We start from the raw sequence: 15,280 nt of genomic DNA, 5'->3' as shown, positions 1-15,280 counted from the left end.
AGGCTAAAGTTTGGAACAAGTATCACCCCATACATGAACAATACCTTAAATTATGTGGCTTGTTGAGAAGAGATGTGCTTTTAACTTCACAGCCAAATTAAAATTCAATAGACTAATAGTGCATTTTTTATTAGTATTGATATTTTGTATTTAATTCTGCAATGATTTGACAATTCTTTGGGGGGCCCTACAAAAACTTTATGCATGGGAATCCAGTGCATACCAAATGGAAGTAAATGGAGCACAAAGTCTAGTGTGCACAGTAATCTGACGGAACTGGATCCGATTCTATCTGGAATAGAGATGTAGGTTCATGGAAAGGAGCATCACTGATGATCTCCAGGAATGTAGATTGAGTAACAGAGTCCAGCAAAAAAAAAAAAAAAAAGCCACATCCTTTGACATCACTGAGACAAACCACACAGTAATTTTCACATTTGCGGTTAAGGAACATAGTGTGCCTAGCTAGCTCCAGTCATATTTCTTCTGGTGTTGTTCAGCACTTTCAACACTGGAGATAACTTGTAGGGTAATGAAACAGTCATGAAGGCCCATTTAAACTGCTTTCAGAAAGTTGCAGAGAATGAGCGAGGAGAAACATCAGGCCAGAACTCCTCTGCAAAACCTATTAGCGTGGCCACAAACATCTACAAGGGCCTCCAGGACATTAAAAAAGGGCTGGAATTAAGATAGATAAAGCACATAAAATGCTGAAACTGATAGATGGACCAGACATGGAGAACCAAAATAAAAATGAATGAACTAGTAATGGCTGGAATGTGTTTTGCCCCCTATGTCACAAATGTCCCATACCTTGACTCAAAATAAATAAAAGCTTGTTTGAAGCTTTTTATCCTTGACTCAAAATAAATAAAAGCTTGTTTGAAGCTTTTATAACTCTTTAAAGCACTTTCCCAAAAATCCCTCACCTCTTAAGAGAGATTGGGGAGAAGGTGAATGGAGATACTATCATGTCTGAGTGCCACTTGTTGCAAAGGTGAAAGAACCCACATGGAACTGATATCAGAGCAACCATCTCAACCCTTAATTCTAGACATAAACGGGAGGGAAAACCTCAGGTAACCATGAAACTGACAATGGGTAATCACTGTCACTTGTGCGCAGATATTCACTCATCAGAAGATGCAAGTGGCTTCTTCAACAGCCCAATCTAGGCATTGTGGTGCCCGCAACATTGAAGGCATGCGATAATGAGAAATGAATGATCGTTCGTGCCATCGGTTCTCTTATCAGGATGTTTATTAAGAGGGATGTTCTGTGATACAGTGAAGAGAGAGAAAAACATTTCACAGTATGACATTATTTCCTCACCATGGCACAATGAAACATCTGAAGACTGTCTTCCCTCCCATGTATTGCGTCAAAGTAGAATTATCAAAGCATCCTTTCTACGCAAGAACCGGTCTACACAAACATATCCTGAAGAGGTGGGAGGGAATGCTAAACTCTGTATTAACCCAAATGATGTTCGATAAATACTTCCTTTCCCTTGCAGCAATTGATTCCCTTACTTTTCACATATTCAAACATTCCTGAATCAGATGATATTCAGCATCTAAGCTGCAGCTTATTTGCAAAGAATGATGTACCTTCCTACATCCACAAAATCTACATCGAGGAACAAACTACGTGCCCAATGCAGCCCAGCTAGAGGTGAACATTAGCGGAGGAGTGTGAGATCGGGAAGGTGAGGGATTGTTTTGGTCGAGTTGAAACTGTGGAGAGGTAGGGTCGTTGTAATGGTCTGGTTCCTGTATCTCATAGGATTTGTTCCATTAAATCACAGAAGGTAAATTACAGTACATCTGTTCAAATCCCTGGTCAAATACTGCAGAGGATTACTGCTGGGAACAAATTGGCGAGGACAACAGGGCAGATATACAGTAACTAATCATAATAACATCACCACTACAGTGACATTCACTTGAATTAAGAGTGGTTGGGGAATACAAATCATCTTATGGATGAGCCATAGGTGTTTGGGATTCTGTGCATACATTTTTAGTGGTATTAGCTAGGACTTTACTTCATCTCAGCAGCAATCCTTCAAAGATTTGTGCGGGGAAAATGTTGGGAAATGGTCCTCTGAAGCTGCATCTAAAAAGGTTGATTGCTTGGTCGGAACACCACCATATACCACCAGCTGGTCACTTAATGCACATGGTAAGTTCACAAGATAAACAATTAAGCAAGAAAAAGGGAAAAAAGCATAGAGTTTGGAGTAGTCTATGGCTTTCAAACAAATTAGTGTATGCCAACACATATGCATGTATGTAACATGTATGCTAACACTACCACCCTGTTTCTAAAAAACTGATTGCTATGCTATATAAAAATTGAACTATAATACATACAAAACCAGATGAGAACTGGTTGGCTTTATTTATTAATGCTAATTAATGTGATGCTGCAATGCTTCCCCACCCCTTTAAACGATTTAAATGGGGCACAAAAAAAAAAAAAAAAAAAAAAAAAAAAAAAGACATTTAATGAAAAGAAAAATAAACAGAAGTTCTGTAAATACAGAATAAACTACACATCTACAGTTTAATAATGAAAATGGGCAAAGAGTGTAATTAAGAGCTTGATTCTATTAGTGCTAATTTATATCTAAGGGTTTATTGGGTTTGTTCGATCTCCTCATCTCTGTGACTCATCTGGTGCAAAGCAAGGTCAGATCTTCTCTTTTCCTTCTAGCCCTCACGGACCTTGGCAGACAGAGCATCACAAGTCTTCTTGGCATCTCCCAAAAGCATGGATGTGTTTGGTTTGTAGAAGATAGGGTTGTCCACAGCGGCATAGCCAACTCCCAGAGATCTTTTCATCACGATGATCTGGAGGGACGAAAACAGAGGTTGATGCATTTTGTCTCATTGGGGAACAAAGAACGGTACTTTATGGAACAAGCTAGAAATTTCACATTAAATTAAATCCTGTATGTCGCCTTTAAGATTATTAAATGGCATTTTCCTTTGAGTTGAGCCAGCTAATACAATCCGTTTCAACATTATATCTGTAAAAATATTGGATGCACCTGCACATGAAGTGGCAGGGAGAATGACTTTAGGATTTGTACAAGAGGGCGCAAAAAGAGTCCAAGCTTCCAACATGTAATGGCTATTTAAGTATCTGCCATTTGCAAAATTAAGAGTCATTAGTGTCTCAAACACCAGTTTTTAGGCTGAGCCGTTTCTGGGAAAATCGTCGAGAGCAGTGCTTTGATTGGGAGCATCTGTTTGGGAAGGAGGAACACTTGGTAATTGAATAAGTAAAACCAGAGAGGAGAGCCCTTGCCGCTGGTCTAGCTTTAGTGTTATTCAATACACAAAGATATTTGGAACGAACTGACCCTCATCTTGAGACTTCAAAATCAGCAGGCGGATCCTTGTAATAGCATCATCTGTCCCTCAAAAGCCCTGCAGATGTTCGATGCCAGGCAGGTGATCGGGATGGCGTTCAAACAAACCCAACCGCTCTTCTCAAAAGAGTCATGTGACCACTTTACCCAGGCTCAGCATCCCCCAGGACAGGACAACATCCTTTTGTTAAATTATTCATAGGGCAGCTGGTTTCATTTGGGAATGAGGTTACACATGAAGGTCTCTAACAAGGCTGGGAGCAATCAGCAGGGTTGGATGTTGCACGAGATTGAGTATAACAAAACCAACATAGACAATCGACAGGGAAACTTCATATTCTGCTGTGCTATCATGTCATCAAGAGCGTCATAAGGTTCTAAGTTGGTCAAGTGCTCTTGTTGAGACTACACATCCAAGTTTCTACAAATAAGGAAGGCTTTAGTTCAAAGCTCTAGTGTTTGTAAATTCCATACGGAATTATGGAACAGGTTAACAAGCTACACGCAATTACTCGTGGGAGAAGATCTACGTATTTACACATTTGCAAACGTCAAGCCCCAGTACTCCAAGTGATTTCCCCAGAGAAGGTCTGGCTACAATGGGCCTGTCATGTGGTGAGGCACACCAGCCCAGCATTTTAGGGAAAGTATTGGTCGGATGCTCTGAAATGTCATCATTCCAGAAAGAGCGAGTCAGCGCTAATGAAAGCAGCGTGAGGCTGTCTTGCTGAAGATACACCTGGACTGTAGCGCGGTTACAGTGGGAACCAGCTGTGGGGATGGGATGGAAATTTTCATATCGCTCTGGGTGGGAAAATGAGGGATGGTCTGTATTACAAAGCCTGAGGGCAATTCCTGCAATCTTGGCTTTTATTCCAGCTAGGCCGTAAAAGTAAAACCTGATTCAAATGGAGTATGAAGTATATCATGTACACTTATATTATTTTAAAAGTCTCTTATGCTCACCAAGGCTCCATTTATTTGAGCAAATGCAGTAAAAACAGTAATATTGTGAAATATTCTAATTTAAAATACTTTTTAAATGTAATTTATTCCTGTGATGACAAAGCTGACTTTTCAACAGCCATTACACTCCAGTCTTCAGTCACATGATCCTTCAGAAAACATTGTAAAATTCTGATTTGGTGATCAAGAAACATTTCTAATTATTATCCGTGTTGAAACCAGTTGTGCCGTTTATTCTTTGGATTCTTTGATAAATTGAAAGTTAAAAAGAACAGCATTTATTTAAAATTATTTAACATTATAAAAGGCAAATAAATTCAATGCACCTTTGCTGGATAAAAGTATTAATTTCTTTCAACCCCAAGCTTTTTAAAGATAGTATATATCGTGTGGAATCGGCAAAAAAAAATGATTTTATAAAACTATAATCATATTTAAAGGTTGCCAGATATTAACAACTAATAATATGCTCACCTGCTTGGACTTCCAGACCTCCAAAACAGGCATGCCAGCAATGATTGAGTTGGGGTCCTCCTGGGCTGCTGAGTTAACCGTGTCATTGGCTCCAATTACCAAAACCAGATCAGTTTCTGAAAAATAGACAATGAAAAGCAAGATGAATTTTACATCCCACCCAAAAAAGGGCAAAAAAACACCAAAAATGGATATCATACCAGGGAAGTCTTCATTGATTTCTTCCATCTCCAGCACAATATCATATGGCACACCAGCTTCAGCCAGCAGTACGTTCAGTTGGCCCGGCATACGACCAGCCACAGGGTGGATTCCAAACCTGAACACACAACAAACTCACGATATAGATCACGTGACCTTTTGGATCGCCTGATACACATATGGCATCCAAATTAAGAACTTTCTGGCAGTGCAGGTCAGGATGACTTTTCATACACCATGAGCAGGAGTCTTTGAACACAGTTAAGTAGACATACTTTGGGGTCAGGCTATTTGCAAGAGGTTAACAGAGAAGGAAATAAGCAGTGGCTGATGGGATCTTTTTTATGCCAGGTAGTAAAGTGCATGAGCTCAGGGGAAATGGCTTGAGGAAGATGAGTGGACCCTAAGGGCACGTGGGCAGCTTTACAACTTCACTGTAAAAACAGATCACAGCCAACAGGCTTAGGAGAGAGACAGGAAGTGATGTCCCTGCATTTGTTCCTGCTTTTTTAACGGATGTAAATTTGTTCTCCATTCCTATTTGATGTTTACACTGCAGTTACATATGCTTTTAAAACAAAAAGAAACCAATACTACTATTTTCATGTTTAACTTTAACAACGCCAAGTAACCTCAAAATCCTTTTTTTTTATATATATAAATAACCTTTTCACTGTTTCCAAAAGAAACAATAGGGTATTTATACAAACAGCTTTGGACAGCAAATGTTTGGTTAAGAAGTAAAAAAGAAAAAGACAAAAGATCAACCTAAAAATGTAAAGTTTTGGGAGATTTTCGCTTTTAAATCTCAAAGTACCTTTTATAAAAAAAATAAAAAATAATAACTTCTAAATATTCTAACTTCTATAATTTCTAAAATAACTTGTTTGATATAAAACAACCACATGGATTCCATTAAATAACTAAATAGTAGAATTATCAAAAGGGTAATGATCGCAAGAATGAATGTGCACCTTTAACCAATTTACCACACCAGTCACTAAAACTAGCTCACTTCACTTCTGACCTTGTTCAAATTAGCATGTCTGAGTTGTTTACTTTGTAATTAGTCAATTTCCAGAGCATTCAGGCCAATTTGCACAACATATTTACACACTATTTGATCTCATATTAGTTTTATTTTACACTATTGTCAATTATTTTCTCTTCGAAATTAAGCCAACACTACCTCATTGCAGAAAATGTTACTAAAAAGTGGTCTTGTTCAGATGAAGGTGGCTATTTTTCCAACAAGATGTGCCGTGACCACTTGCAAAACAAAGACCACATCATTCTTGCAGTTGCTTTCCATCAAATCCGACATCTGTTCATCCGTTTCCTTCAAGTAAACGTATTTATCAAATAGGAAATGAGGAAAAAAGGTTCAATAATAAACCAAACAAAAATATAATTCAGTGGACAGGCCTCAAAACTTTCGAGACATGGGGTTTGTCCGTCAGCTCTGACGCTGGCTTACATAAGCTGCAGCTGCAGTGTGCGCGCAAAACAGTCTGGGCGGACAATGAGTCCAAGCTCAGCTATCCCATCCAAACCAGCCCGATTGTCCTGTTATTCCCATCACCATTACGCAGTGTTTCACCACGCTGAACCAACACATGCTCTGAAAATATCTGCGATAGCTTGCGGCCCAAAGGAAATTTAGACTGCTGTGCTTTCCTGCCCAAACTTACGACTACTTCCAACTCTTCACTGCAGCAAAAACAAATGTAATGATATTTATGGAGCGATAGACAGACACAATGGGAATGATAAGGAGACAGTTTACACAGTGTCAGTTCTACCCAAAGTCCTCTCAACAGGGCGACACCATAGCCAATTATCCTGAAGAAAGCGAGGGGGAGAGCGGCGGGTGCGCTACCTAATCTGTCCACTATTTGGCCACCCATCTCCACTTCTAATCAACTGCAAATGCTCTAATTGGCAGCAGCTGTTGGACTCTCAGATCAAACAAATGAACGAAAATTACACAAGCTTCCGGTCTGCATCTCTCCTCCACAATCACACAGTGCCCGCAGCTCTAGAGAGAGAGAAAACAGGAATCTAGCATTTGTGACAATCAGTCAAGTTGAAATTGTCAATTTGTTTCATTCAGATACCACCTTGTCAGATCTAAGTATCCCATGAACTGCATTATGGGAAATGGTACTGAAGCTCATGATAAAATGGCAAGGAACAATAATCTGATGCAGGACGCAACAGTCTCCATCAACGGCAATGCACTTTTGAGCAAAACTGCACTGCTGACCACTTTGTGACCAGTACTTCATCTTTTAAGTGTACAAGATGGGTTGGCAGCACACCATGACATTCTGGTTAAAACGTGTTAGTGTGTGTGAGTCCCTTCATCAAAAAATGCTGAGGGAACCTTTAAGTCACAGATGATGCCATAATTGGCTCCTCTCACTGCCAAGAGTGTTGTGAAACCAGGCTAGTGCTGACAACCACTATCTAGTGGGAACAGGGCAACAAAAGCATTGACACCATCTAGTGAGAGACAAATAGAGAGAGGGCCACAGTTGTCAGCTGTAGCCATACAAAGAGTTCATTCAAATCAGATGCCCATTCATAAAGTATTGGCCACATCTCTAATTTGGCCTTTTTGCTGCTTTTATGGAGAGAAGAGAGAATAGGAGAACATGGGGACAGAAAAAAAAGAACGGTTTTGTGAAATGTCACAAACCAGATCTTGAACTTGTGTTGTCCGTATGAGAACTACAGTTCAATATGTGTTACTATATTTTATACTACGGGACTGTTGAATGCTTGATTCTGACTGGTTTGATAAACACATCACTTCACCAAATTATTTCAGTTATGTCAAAAGTTCTTACAGCCTACAACATCAAAAGAACCAAAACATATACATATATGAGCCAAACATGATCACCTTCTTCCACATGCTGCCAAAACGACGCCGATTCGCCAAGACATTGACTCCATGAAGGTTTCCTGTGGTATCTGACACCAAGACATTAACAGCAAGTTTTGGAAGTTGTGGGGTGGAGATGCTGTGGTTCGAACTTTTTGGTCCAGCACATCCCACAGATGCTCAATTGGATTGGTATTTCATCATCTCAAGGGATATTCCAATCCGAAGCAGGTGTGTTTGTAGATATGAAGTGAATTTTGGACTGCACTTCTGTACCTGAAGCTGAATGTCTTTCCCATGCATTGCATCAGTCATGGTCCCACAGCAGCTAAACTGTATTTTCACAGCGATTTTGCGTATTTATGAATGAACGGCTCGTTTTAAAATCTTCCCGGTCTACTGACATTTGTTAAGACATCTGCTTTAAACATTACAAATCCTCATGATAACTTTCGTTAACTTTACATTAAGTAAATCCACTTCAAAAGCGAATTACTCCTGGACAGCAATGCCATAGAAATAATCAGAGCGACCGCAAAAACGGAAGTTCAAAGACAATATTCTAAAGATGGCTGCGCCCTTTTTTCTCTGGCGCATAAGGTCTATAGGTTGAGCTGGAAAGTGATTGACGGATCTGAGCGGACCGAACTAAATATTTTGATGGAATGGCATACTAACAATAGGGAATGGACAATAAACTGGGTTAAGAGAATTTACTTTAACATAAAAAATAAAATAAAAAAAATAAAAATTAAAAACTTATACTTCCCCTTCAAAAAACTAAAGTTTCAAAATAAATAGCAAACTTTCATTATAGTATGTGTGTGTGTTACAAGGCTCTTAAAATTGTGGCTTGATGTACTACCATTGAAAACAAAGGTAAAGCTAACGGATCTCTCTCCAGGTATTACAGACCAATTTGGTGGTGCTTAAGTGCGTCCGACCAAGGTTCGAATCTGGCTTGGGCCACTCCCCCATCCCACTTCCCTTTCCACCAATAATGTCCGGTCACTTCTTTACAGTCCCATCTTAGAAGAAACAACAAAAAAAAACGTTGGTGAAACATCCTAGGGTCAGGCTCAGTCTTTCCACGCCCTGCAACCTGAGAGGCATCATCGGGACTGTGGAAAGTATTACGTAGCCCGCACCTATCGCTCTGCTCTTCACCGGCTCTTTCACAGCACTGGGAGGCCTGGGGTACACTGCGCTCTCAGATCACAGGGCATTACACATACACTGGAGAGGCAACAAAAGCCCCAGACAATAGAGCAACTGAATGACGATATTCAAAAGCACTCTTTGAAATGGAGGAGTCCGACATGCAGAGAGAAGGCTGCCGTTCAGAGGTTTACCAGACTGACCTGCAACTAGTAGTGAGCCATTTAAACACTCATCCAGCCGTACTGACAAAACTCAGACCCCCTCAGAGAGACTAAAACTCAGAAAACACACACACAATATTTTTGTCTTGACTTTGGACTTAAAGAGACAGGGTAGAAAAACATCCGACAGAAAGAACATTAATAGAACATAAAAGAACATTAATAAATAACTATTATTATGTTTATAATATATAATAATGGCTTTAAAATCTTTTACGGATAACGTGTGTTATGGATAAGTAAAATAAAGTTTTAAAATAACACTTTAAAGTTCCTCTATGAAAAAAAGCCTGGGAGAGTGAGGATTTAGACAAAGAAAGGAGAGATCCCAAGTGTCATCCTTGTTCAATAATTCATAGGACATTATTTACTAATAAGGGGTGTCCAGCAACTGCCACTGAGATCAATGGGAAATGTTAACGGATAGCTTTCTCCTGGTATCACAGATCTCGTGGTGCACACATGGCTTAATCATGGTGTCAAATCACAGTTAAACAGTAAAGATTTGAAAACGACTGAAGACGCTTGAATGTTTCTTACCTGACTTTCTTGCCCTGCTCAGACAGTGACTTGACAAGATCAGCAATAGGATACTGAGCTTTCGCTGCACACAGACCGTAACCTGAAGTAAAAGACACACCAATTAAATAAGGAACACACCTAAACATGCATGCATGCATACATACAAAAAAAAAAACAGCTGCTACTATTATTTGAAGGTAGGAAACACCCACTGGAAAACTAACGAACTCTGCATGATCCCTACAAATCATTTTTATACTTTTAGTAATCATACCTCATCTTTCACAATATGTCATGTGAATTGATTTTGGCCTAATAAATAATCCCAATTTATAAACAAAAGGACAAATCTGTTTTGAAAGTAAAGCAAGCGACCTGCTCCATTCAAAGATAAAGTAATTAAAACTTGAATGACCTGCAGGATTATAAACAAACAGAAAAGAGAAAATTGCTTCATGTTGAAATGCATCTTTGATGAATCTACAGCACCAGAATTCATAATAATATTTCACAAGTGTTTATTTGTACATCTTAAGTGCACTTTGAAAGCAGCACAGAATAAGTTGAACTGGGATCAGAAAGAGTAATGTGCACTAAGCAACAATTTAAAAAGACTTATCAATCTTTCATCAATAAACAATTTAGCACTACGTTGAGGAAAACGAATATAAATTCCACACGTCAGTCAGTTTTGTTGCATGTTGAGTTTTAAGCCTTCTGATAGGCTTGTTACAACAACCTTCAAATCCTCCCATTTAAACAAGCATGTCACAGTGCATGTTGACTAACCCTCCTCACTCCTAATGATTTTTTGCAGGGTTTTTTTTTTTTTTAAATGAAAGACATTTCACCCTGGGAAAACAGCCATGGTTGGCACACTTCAAGCTTAAACAGAAAAGTCTTAAATGTTTTCACAGCTGTCAATCACCAAAAGTGACTATGACTACTTAAATTATACAAAAATGTGGAAATGGAAACAAGGCCATTGCTTACTCAGTGTAAGGACTGAGCAGTGAAGGAAACCCCACTCAAAATATACCAAAAAAAGGACAACGCAATGACGGCTGATGGATGGATATAGCGGTCAATGAGGGGAGAAAACTTAAGTGGGTTCAATTATATGTTATTTAGCAATCCAGGGCTCAATAATAAGGATGGTCTGATTGGCCAGGGCCAGTGTAAGAATGTAGTGCAGCTACCATATTTCAACATTTGGGAATGGCTACACAATACTGGAAAAAACTGACATTGCGACATTTTGTACAATGTGTTACACATTGTAAACATTTCATTTTCTGCAATACATATTGCGATATGTGAAACATTTTAGACTTGAATAGCTCTATTTGGAAAGAATTAATCATTCAAGGATGATTGGGGTGATTTTGTAGGGTTTTTAAAGCTTCAAAAATGATTTTGTGTTTGTATTTTGTTGTTTGATTAACATTAAATGACAGACGGCAGCAGGAATATGTTATGGCACTTTTCCACTACACAGTACCAGCTAGTACCAGCTCGCCTCGGCTCGCCTCGACTCGACTCGGCTCTGTTTGGTTTTCCACTGTGTAAAAGTTGTACCTGTACCTGCTTCCAGGTACTTTTTTTCGTACCACCTCCGGCGAGGTTCCAAGCGAGCTGAGGCGATACTAAAATGTGACGTGAAAACACGGCAGACTGCTGATTGGTCACAGAGAATCGTCACTATTCACTGCGTCATCATTGCACGCGCCAGACGGAGTATCCTGAATAAAAAACAGCAAAAACAAAAACATCCAAAAACAGCATACACTCGATTTCCTCCATTGTCCTGTGTGTGTGGGTAGCGGGTGTGTCTCGCGCGTCTCCCGTAAAAGATTAAGTCACGGCAGTTTCCTGCGGCGTCGCTATGACGACCAGGTACTATTGTGGAGGTACTATCTGCAATGGAAAACGGAGCGAAAAGCGAGCCGAGTCGAGTCGAGCTGGTACTGGTAATGGAAAAGCACCATTAGGCTGCTCACGGACCCAATATAATGATAACCATCCATTTTCTCCCTCTATTTACGTTCACGTAAGCCATAAGCGACTGTTTACGAGGATACTCACAGAGACGGGCATTTTGACATAATTTTGCGTGCATGTGTCCATTCAAGCTCAAATAGACGCGGAAGAGAACGGAATTTGGTGTTCCCTTGCTGTCCGTGATGCTCTGTGTGCGCGCGTCTTCTTGCTCTCAAGTAGTTTAAAATTGCTTGACACGACCTAAAACACATGCAAGTGATAAACTTTCGCTCTGCGATGGTTAAACTATACAATTAATCTGAGAATGCGTTTCAAACTGTGGTGCCTGATCCGTACGAATCAAACGATCCCTATACTTGACATCCTACATACTGCGAGATGACTATCATGGATGTGCACATTGCGATATCGATATCTCGTGAGGCCCTAATTGGGATCTTTACATTGTTTCTAATTCCAGGGTTTTAAAAGTCAAGTTAACATTATCTAGCCGGCCAGAATCACTTTTACTGGTCTTCACGGTGGCTAGGTCTGTGTTGTCCATGAGCACAAGGCTCTCTCAGACATCTTGGCAGTGGCTTAACAGGCAATGGTCAAGAGGGGAAAATTTGGATGCCTCAGAGCCCGTTGGACGGCCATTTGTTTTAAATAAAAGGGGCCGTCTCTGTTGTGCTTGGCCCTGCAGTCTTGTTTACTCTGGACTGCACTGTTTATTATCATTTCTCCTTTTCTTTCGGTTCATATTCCCACATCTAATCGCTCCTCTTTTCCACTGTCCTGTCGCCTCCAAGGTCTTGATGTTCTCGACCTGCTGTCAGACCATAAAACGCGACTATAAAACAGTCTGTTGCGAAGAACAAAGCAGCGTGAGAGTCGCTGCCGTTGCTGGAGGCCATTACGGAGGCCCCTGCTAAGGAACCAGCCACAGAAAAATATTCACTTCAGATATACGAGTCCAACTAAATTATTTGCCAACTGAACTTGTATCAAAGGAAAACACAGTTAAAGTTCATCTGACACATCTTGCTTGATCAGGCAGCTCTAGCTGGGCAAAAGAAACGTGCCATAAGAGATAAACCTGACATCACCCACCACAGCTCAGCTCACACGAACAATGCCACAGGAGGCCAACCGCGCCGTTCCACAACACACACCAGAGAGTCGAACCCAAATAGAAAGATAAAAACTGGCCCCCAAAAAAACATGTGAGAATTCAAGACCACCTCAAAACAAGTCCCAGCATGCCTCAGGGCGCTCTCTAGGGGTGTTATCCCGCACAGGAGGGGTCAGAAAATTACCAGTGATGTAATGGAGGTGAACCAAGGTTGCTTTAACAGACATAACATAAAGGATCGTTTGAAGTCATTGACAGGACACTCCAGATCTAGTTTAAACCAAGGAGTTTCAGATGTGCAAGGCTACAAAGGGCCTCCATTACCTGGAACAATGATGATATTATGAGCCTCCTTGATCATCTCCACCGTCTGATCCACGTTGACCTCCGTGTGGGTACCGATGATCTCCATGGGCTTGCCTGTGCCAGTCGATGAGGTGCCGTAACCACCCAGAATAACGTTTGCCAGGGAGCGGTTCATGGCCTAGCAAGGAAAACATACCCAGAGATTGGAAATCAGATTGCAGAGTATGAATTCCCGCTTCTCAGCGAAAAAAAAGAAGAAAGATTGTGTCAAGAAAATGTGTGTCCATTAGGGCTGGTCCGAATACCATTTTTTGAGCTTCGAAGCTTCGGTAGTAATGAACATCGAATATTCGAAGCTTCGGAGAGAGGGTGCTGAAAATATTCTTCTCTCTAATAAAGGCAGGAATCTCGATGTGTCTGTATGTCCGTTTGCATTTTGATTATTTCGAGAACCGTTCATCCAATCGACTTCACAAGGGCACAGTGTCTCATTTGGTGCAACACGCGGATGGACACGCGAGACGTGACACGCAACACATTCAGAATAATAAACTTTTAGTAAACTACAGCGAGCGGGAAGCGGCGCGGGCAGGGCTTATATGCTCCGAGAACGGACACTATACTAGTGATATAAAAGGCACACACACAGGTCTGTTAAATTAAGCAATACTTTTAAGGTAATCTAATATTTTTCTGACTAACAAATTACCTACACAGTAAAGGGTAGATTTAAATAAAGAAAAACGAAATTTAAATAAAGAAAAACGAAATTTAAATAAAGAAAAAATGAAATTTAAAGAAAAACGAAATTTAAATAAAGAAAAAACGAAATTTAAATAAAGAAAAACGAAATTTAAATAAAGAAAAAATGAAATTTAAATAAAGAAAAACGAAATTTAAATAAAGTAAAACGTAATTTAAATAAAGAAAAACGAAATTTAAAGAAAAAACGAAATTTAAATAAAGAAAAACGAAATTTAAATAAAGAAAAACGAAATTTAAATAAAGAAAAACGAAATTAAGTTAAATTAAAAACGAGATTAATTTAGATTGATAATAACGGGTAAAAAGGCTAATACATTTTGTTTCTATTAGCCTATTCTATTTTCCACAATGTCAAACCAACGCAGCTTAACCCAAAACACAAGCTCAGGCATGAACTTCGGTCCATACAAACGTACGCCGCTGTTCTGCGCTCTAGCCAGAGAACACTCCCGTTGCTGGAACATAGACGTCGGTTCTATTTCTAGAATGCACGCGTTTTCCGCATGGCTCGAGCCGCGCCTGAGCCGCGTGTCTCACGCAGGCAGTGTGCAAACTCCAACCTGTTAACATGGGAGCCGAAAAAAAAAACGGACATGCCACGCAGACGCTCACGCCACGCAGCCAGTGTGTCGCCGGCCTTATTCAAGTGCGAATGAGAACTGTTTCGCGGGGGATTCCCAGGTGTGAAAAAAAAAAAAAAAAAAGATTATAAGAATGTCAAATTTTCAAATCGAATACCAACCCACAGAACGAATATTCGATTATTCGGGTACAGCCCTAGTGTCCATATAACATTATTAACAGGATATTAAGGAGCGTGCCACACAGCCAAAATGACTAGAGGAATTTGCATGTGAGAGAAGAATAAAAAAATATACGTAAAACGTAAAAAATAATACCATCCGTTCATCCTAAAAGAAAACCATGGTGTTGAATTCCCAGAGAGGTACAAGCCATGAGAGTAATTATAATAGAAACATCCAGTCTTTGTGATCAAGGTTTTTAGACTCGCACGTGTTGTATAACCTAATATTAAAGTAACTTTTTTGGGTTCAAAATTATCCTAAATAAATTTGAGCAAGTACATAACCAGCCAGTGTTCAAAACTGCTTGCCTTAGCTCGATTCAAAACGATACGCTTGTAATAATGTTTTTAATTCCAGTGGTACTGGTGGATTTCCGCGGGAAATTCGAGCATGTCTTTGCGTCATTACATCACATCTGTACACATAAAGAAGGTGTCTCGGCTAGTAGGCTATATTGCGTGTGAGGATGTTGGA

General features: G+C 39.9%; 1 protein-coding gene across 1 annotated transcript in view; it reads right to left on the bottom strand.

The window, feature by feature from the left end:
- Window positions 1-1,242: 1,242 nt before the first annotated feature.
- The window catches only part of nnt (nicotinamide nucleotide transhydrogenase), a 44,094-nt gene continuing 30,056 nt past the window's right edge, over window positions 1,243-15,280 (bottom strand). The window contains exons 18-22 of the mRNA XM_082141904.1: window positions 13,254-13,413; window positions 9,833-9,914; window positions 5,020-5,138; window positions 4,820-4,935; window positions 1,243-2,855 (exon numbers count right to left, since the gene is read on the bottom strand). Coding sequence (XP_081998030.1) covers window positions 2,715-2,855; window positions 4,820-4,935; window positions 5,020-5,138; window positions 9,833-9,914; window positions 13,254-13,413 — 618 coding nt within the window. The 3' untranslated portion in view covers window positions 1,243-2,714. The remainder of the gene's footprint in view (window positions 2,856-4,819; window positions 4,936-5,019; window positions 5,139-9,832; window positions 9,915-13,253; window positions 13,414-15,280) is intronic.

Source organism: Leuciscus leuciscus (assembly GCF_965113295.1).
Source record: "Leuciscus leuciscus genome assembly, chromosome: 16".
Taxonomy (NCBI): Eukaryota; Metazoa; Chordata; class Actinopteri; order Cypriniformes; family Leuciscidae; genus Leuciscus; species Leuciscus leuciscus.
This window is presented reverse-complemented; position numbering and strand designations above follow the sequence as displayed.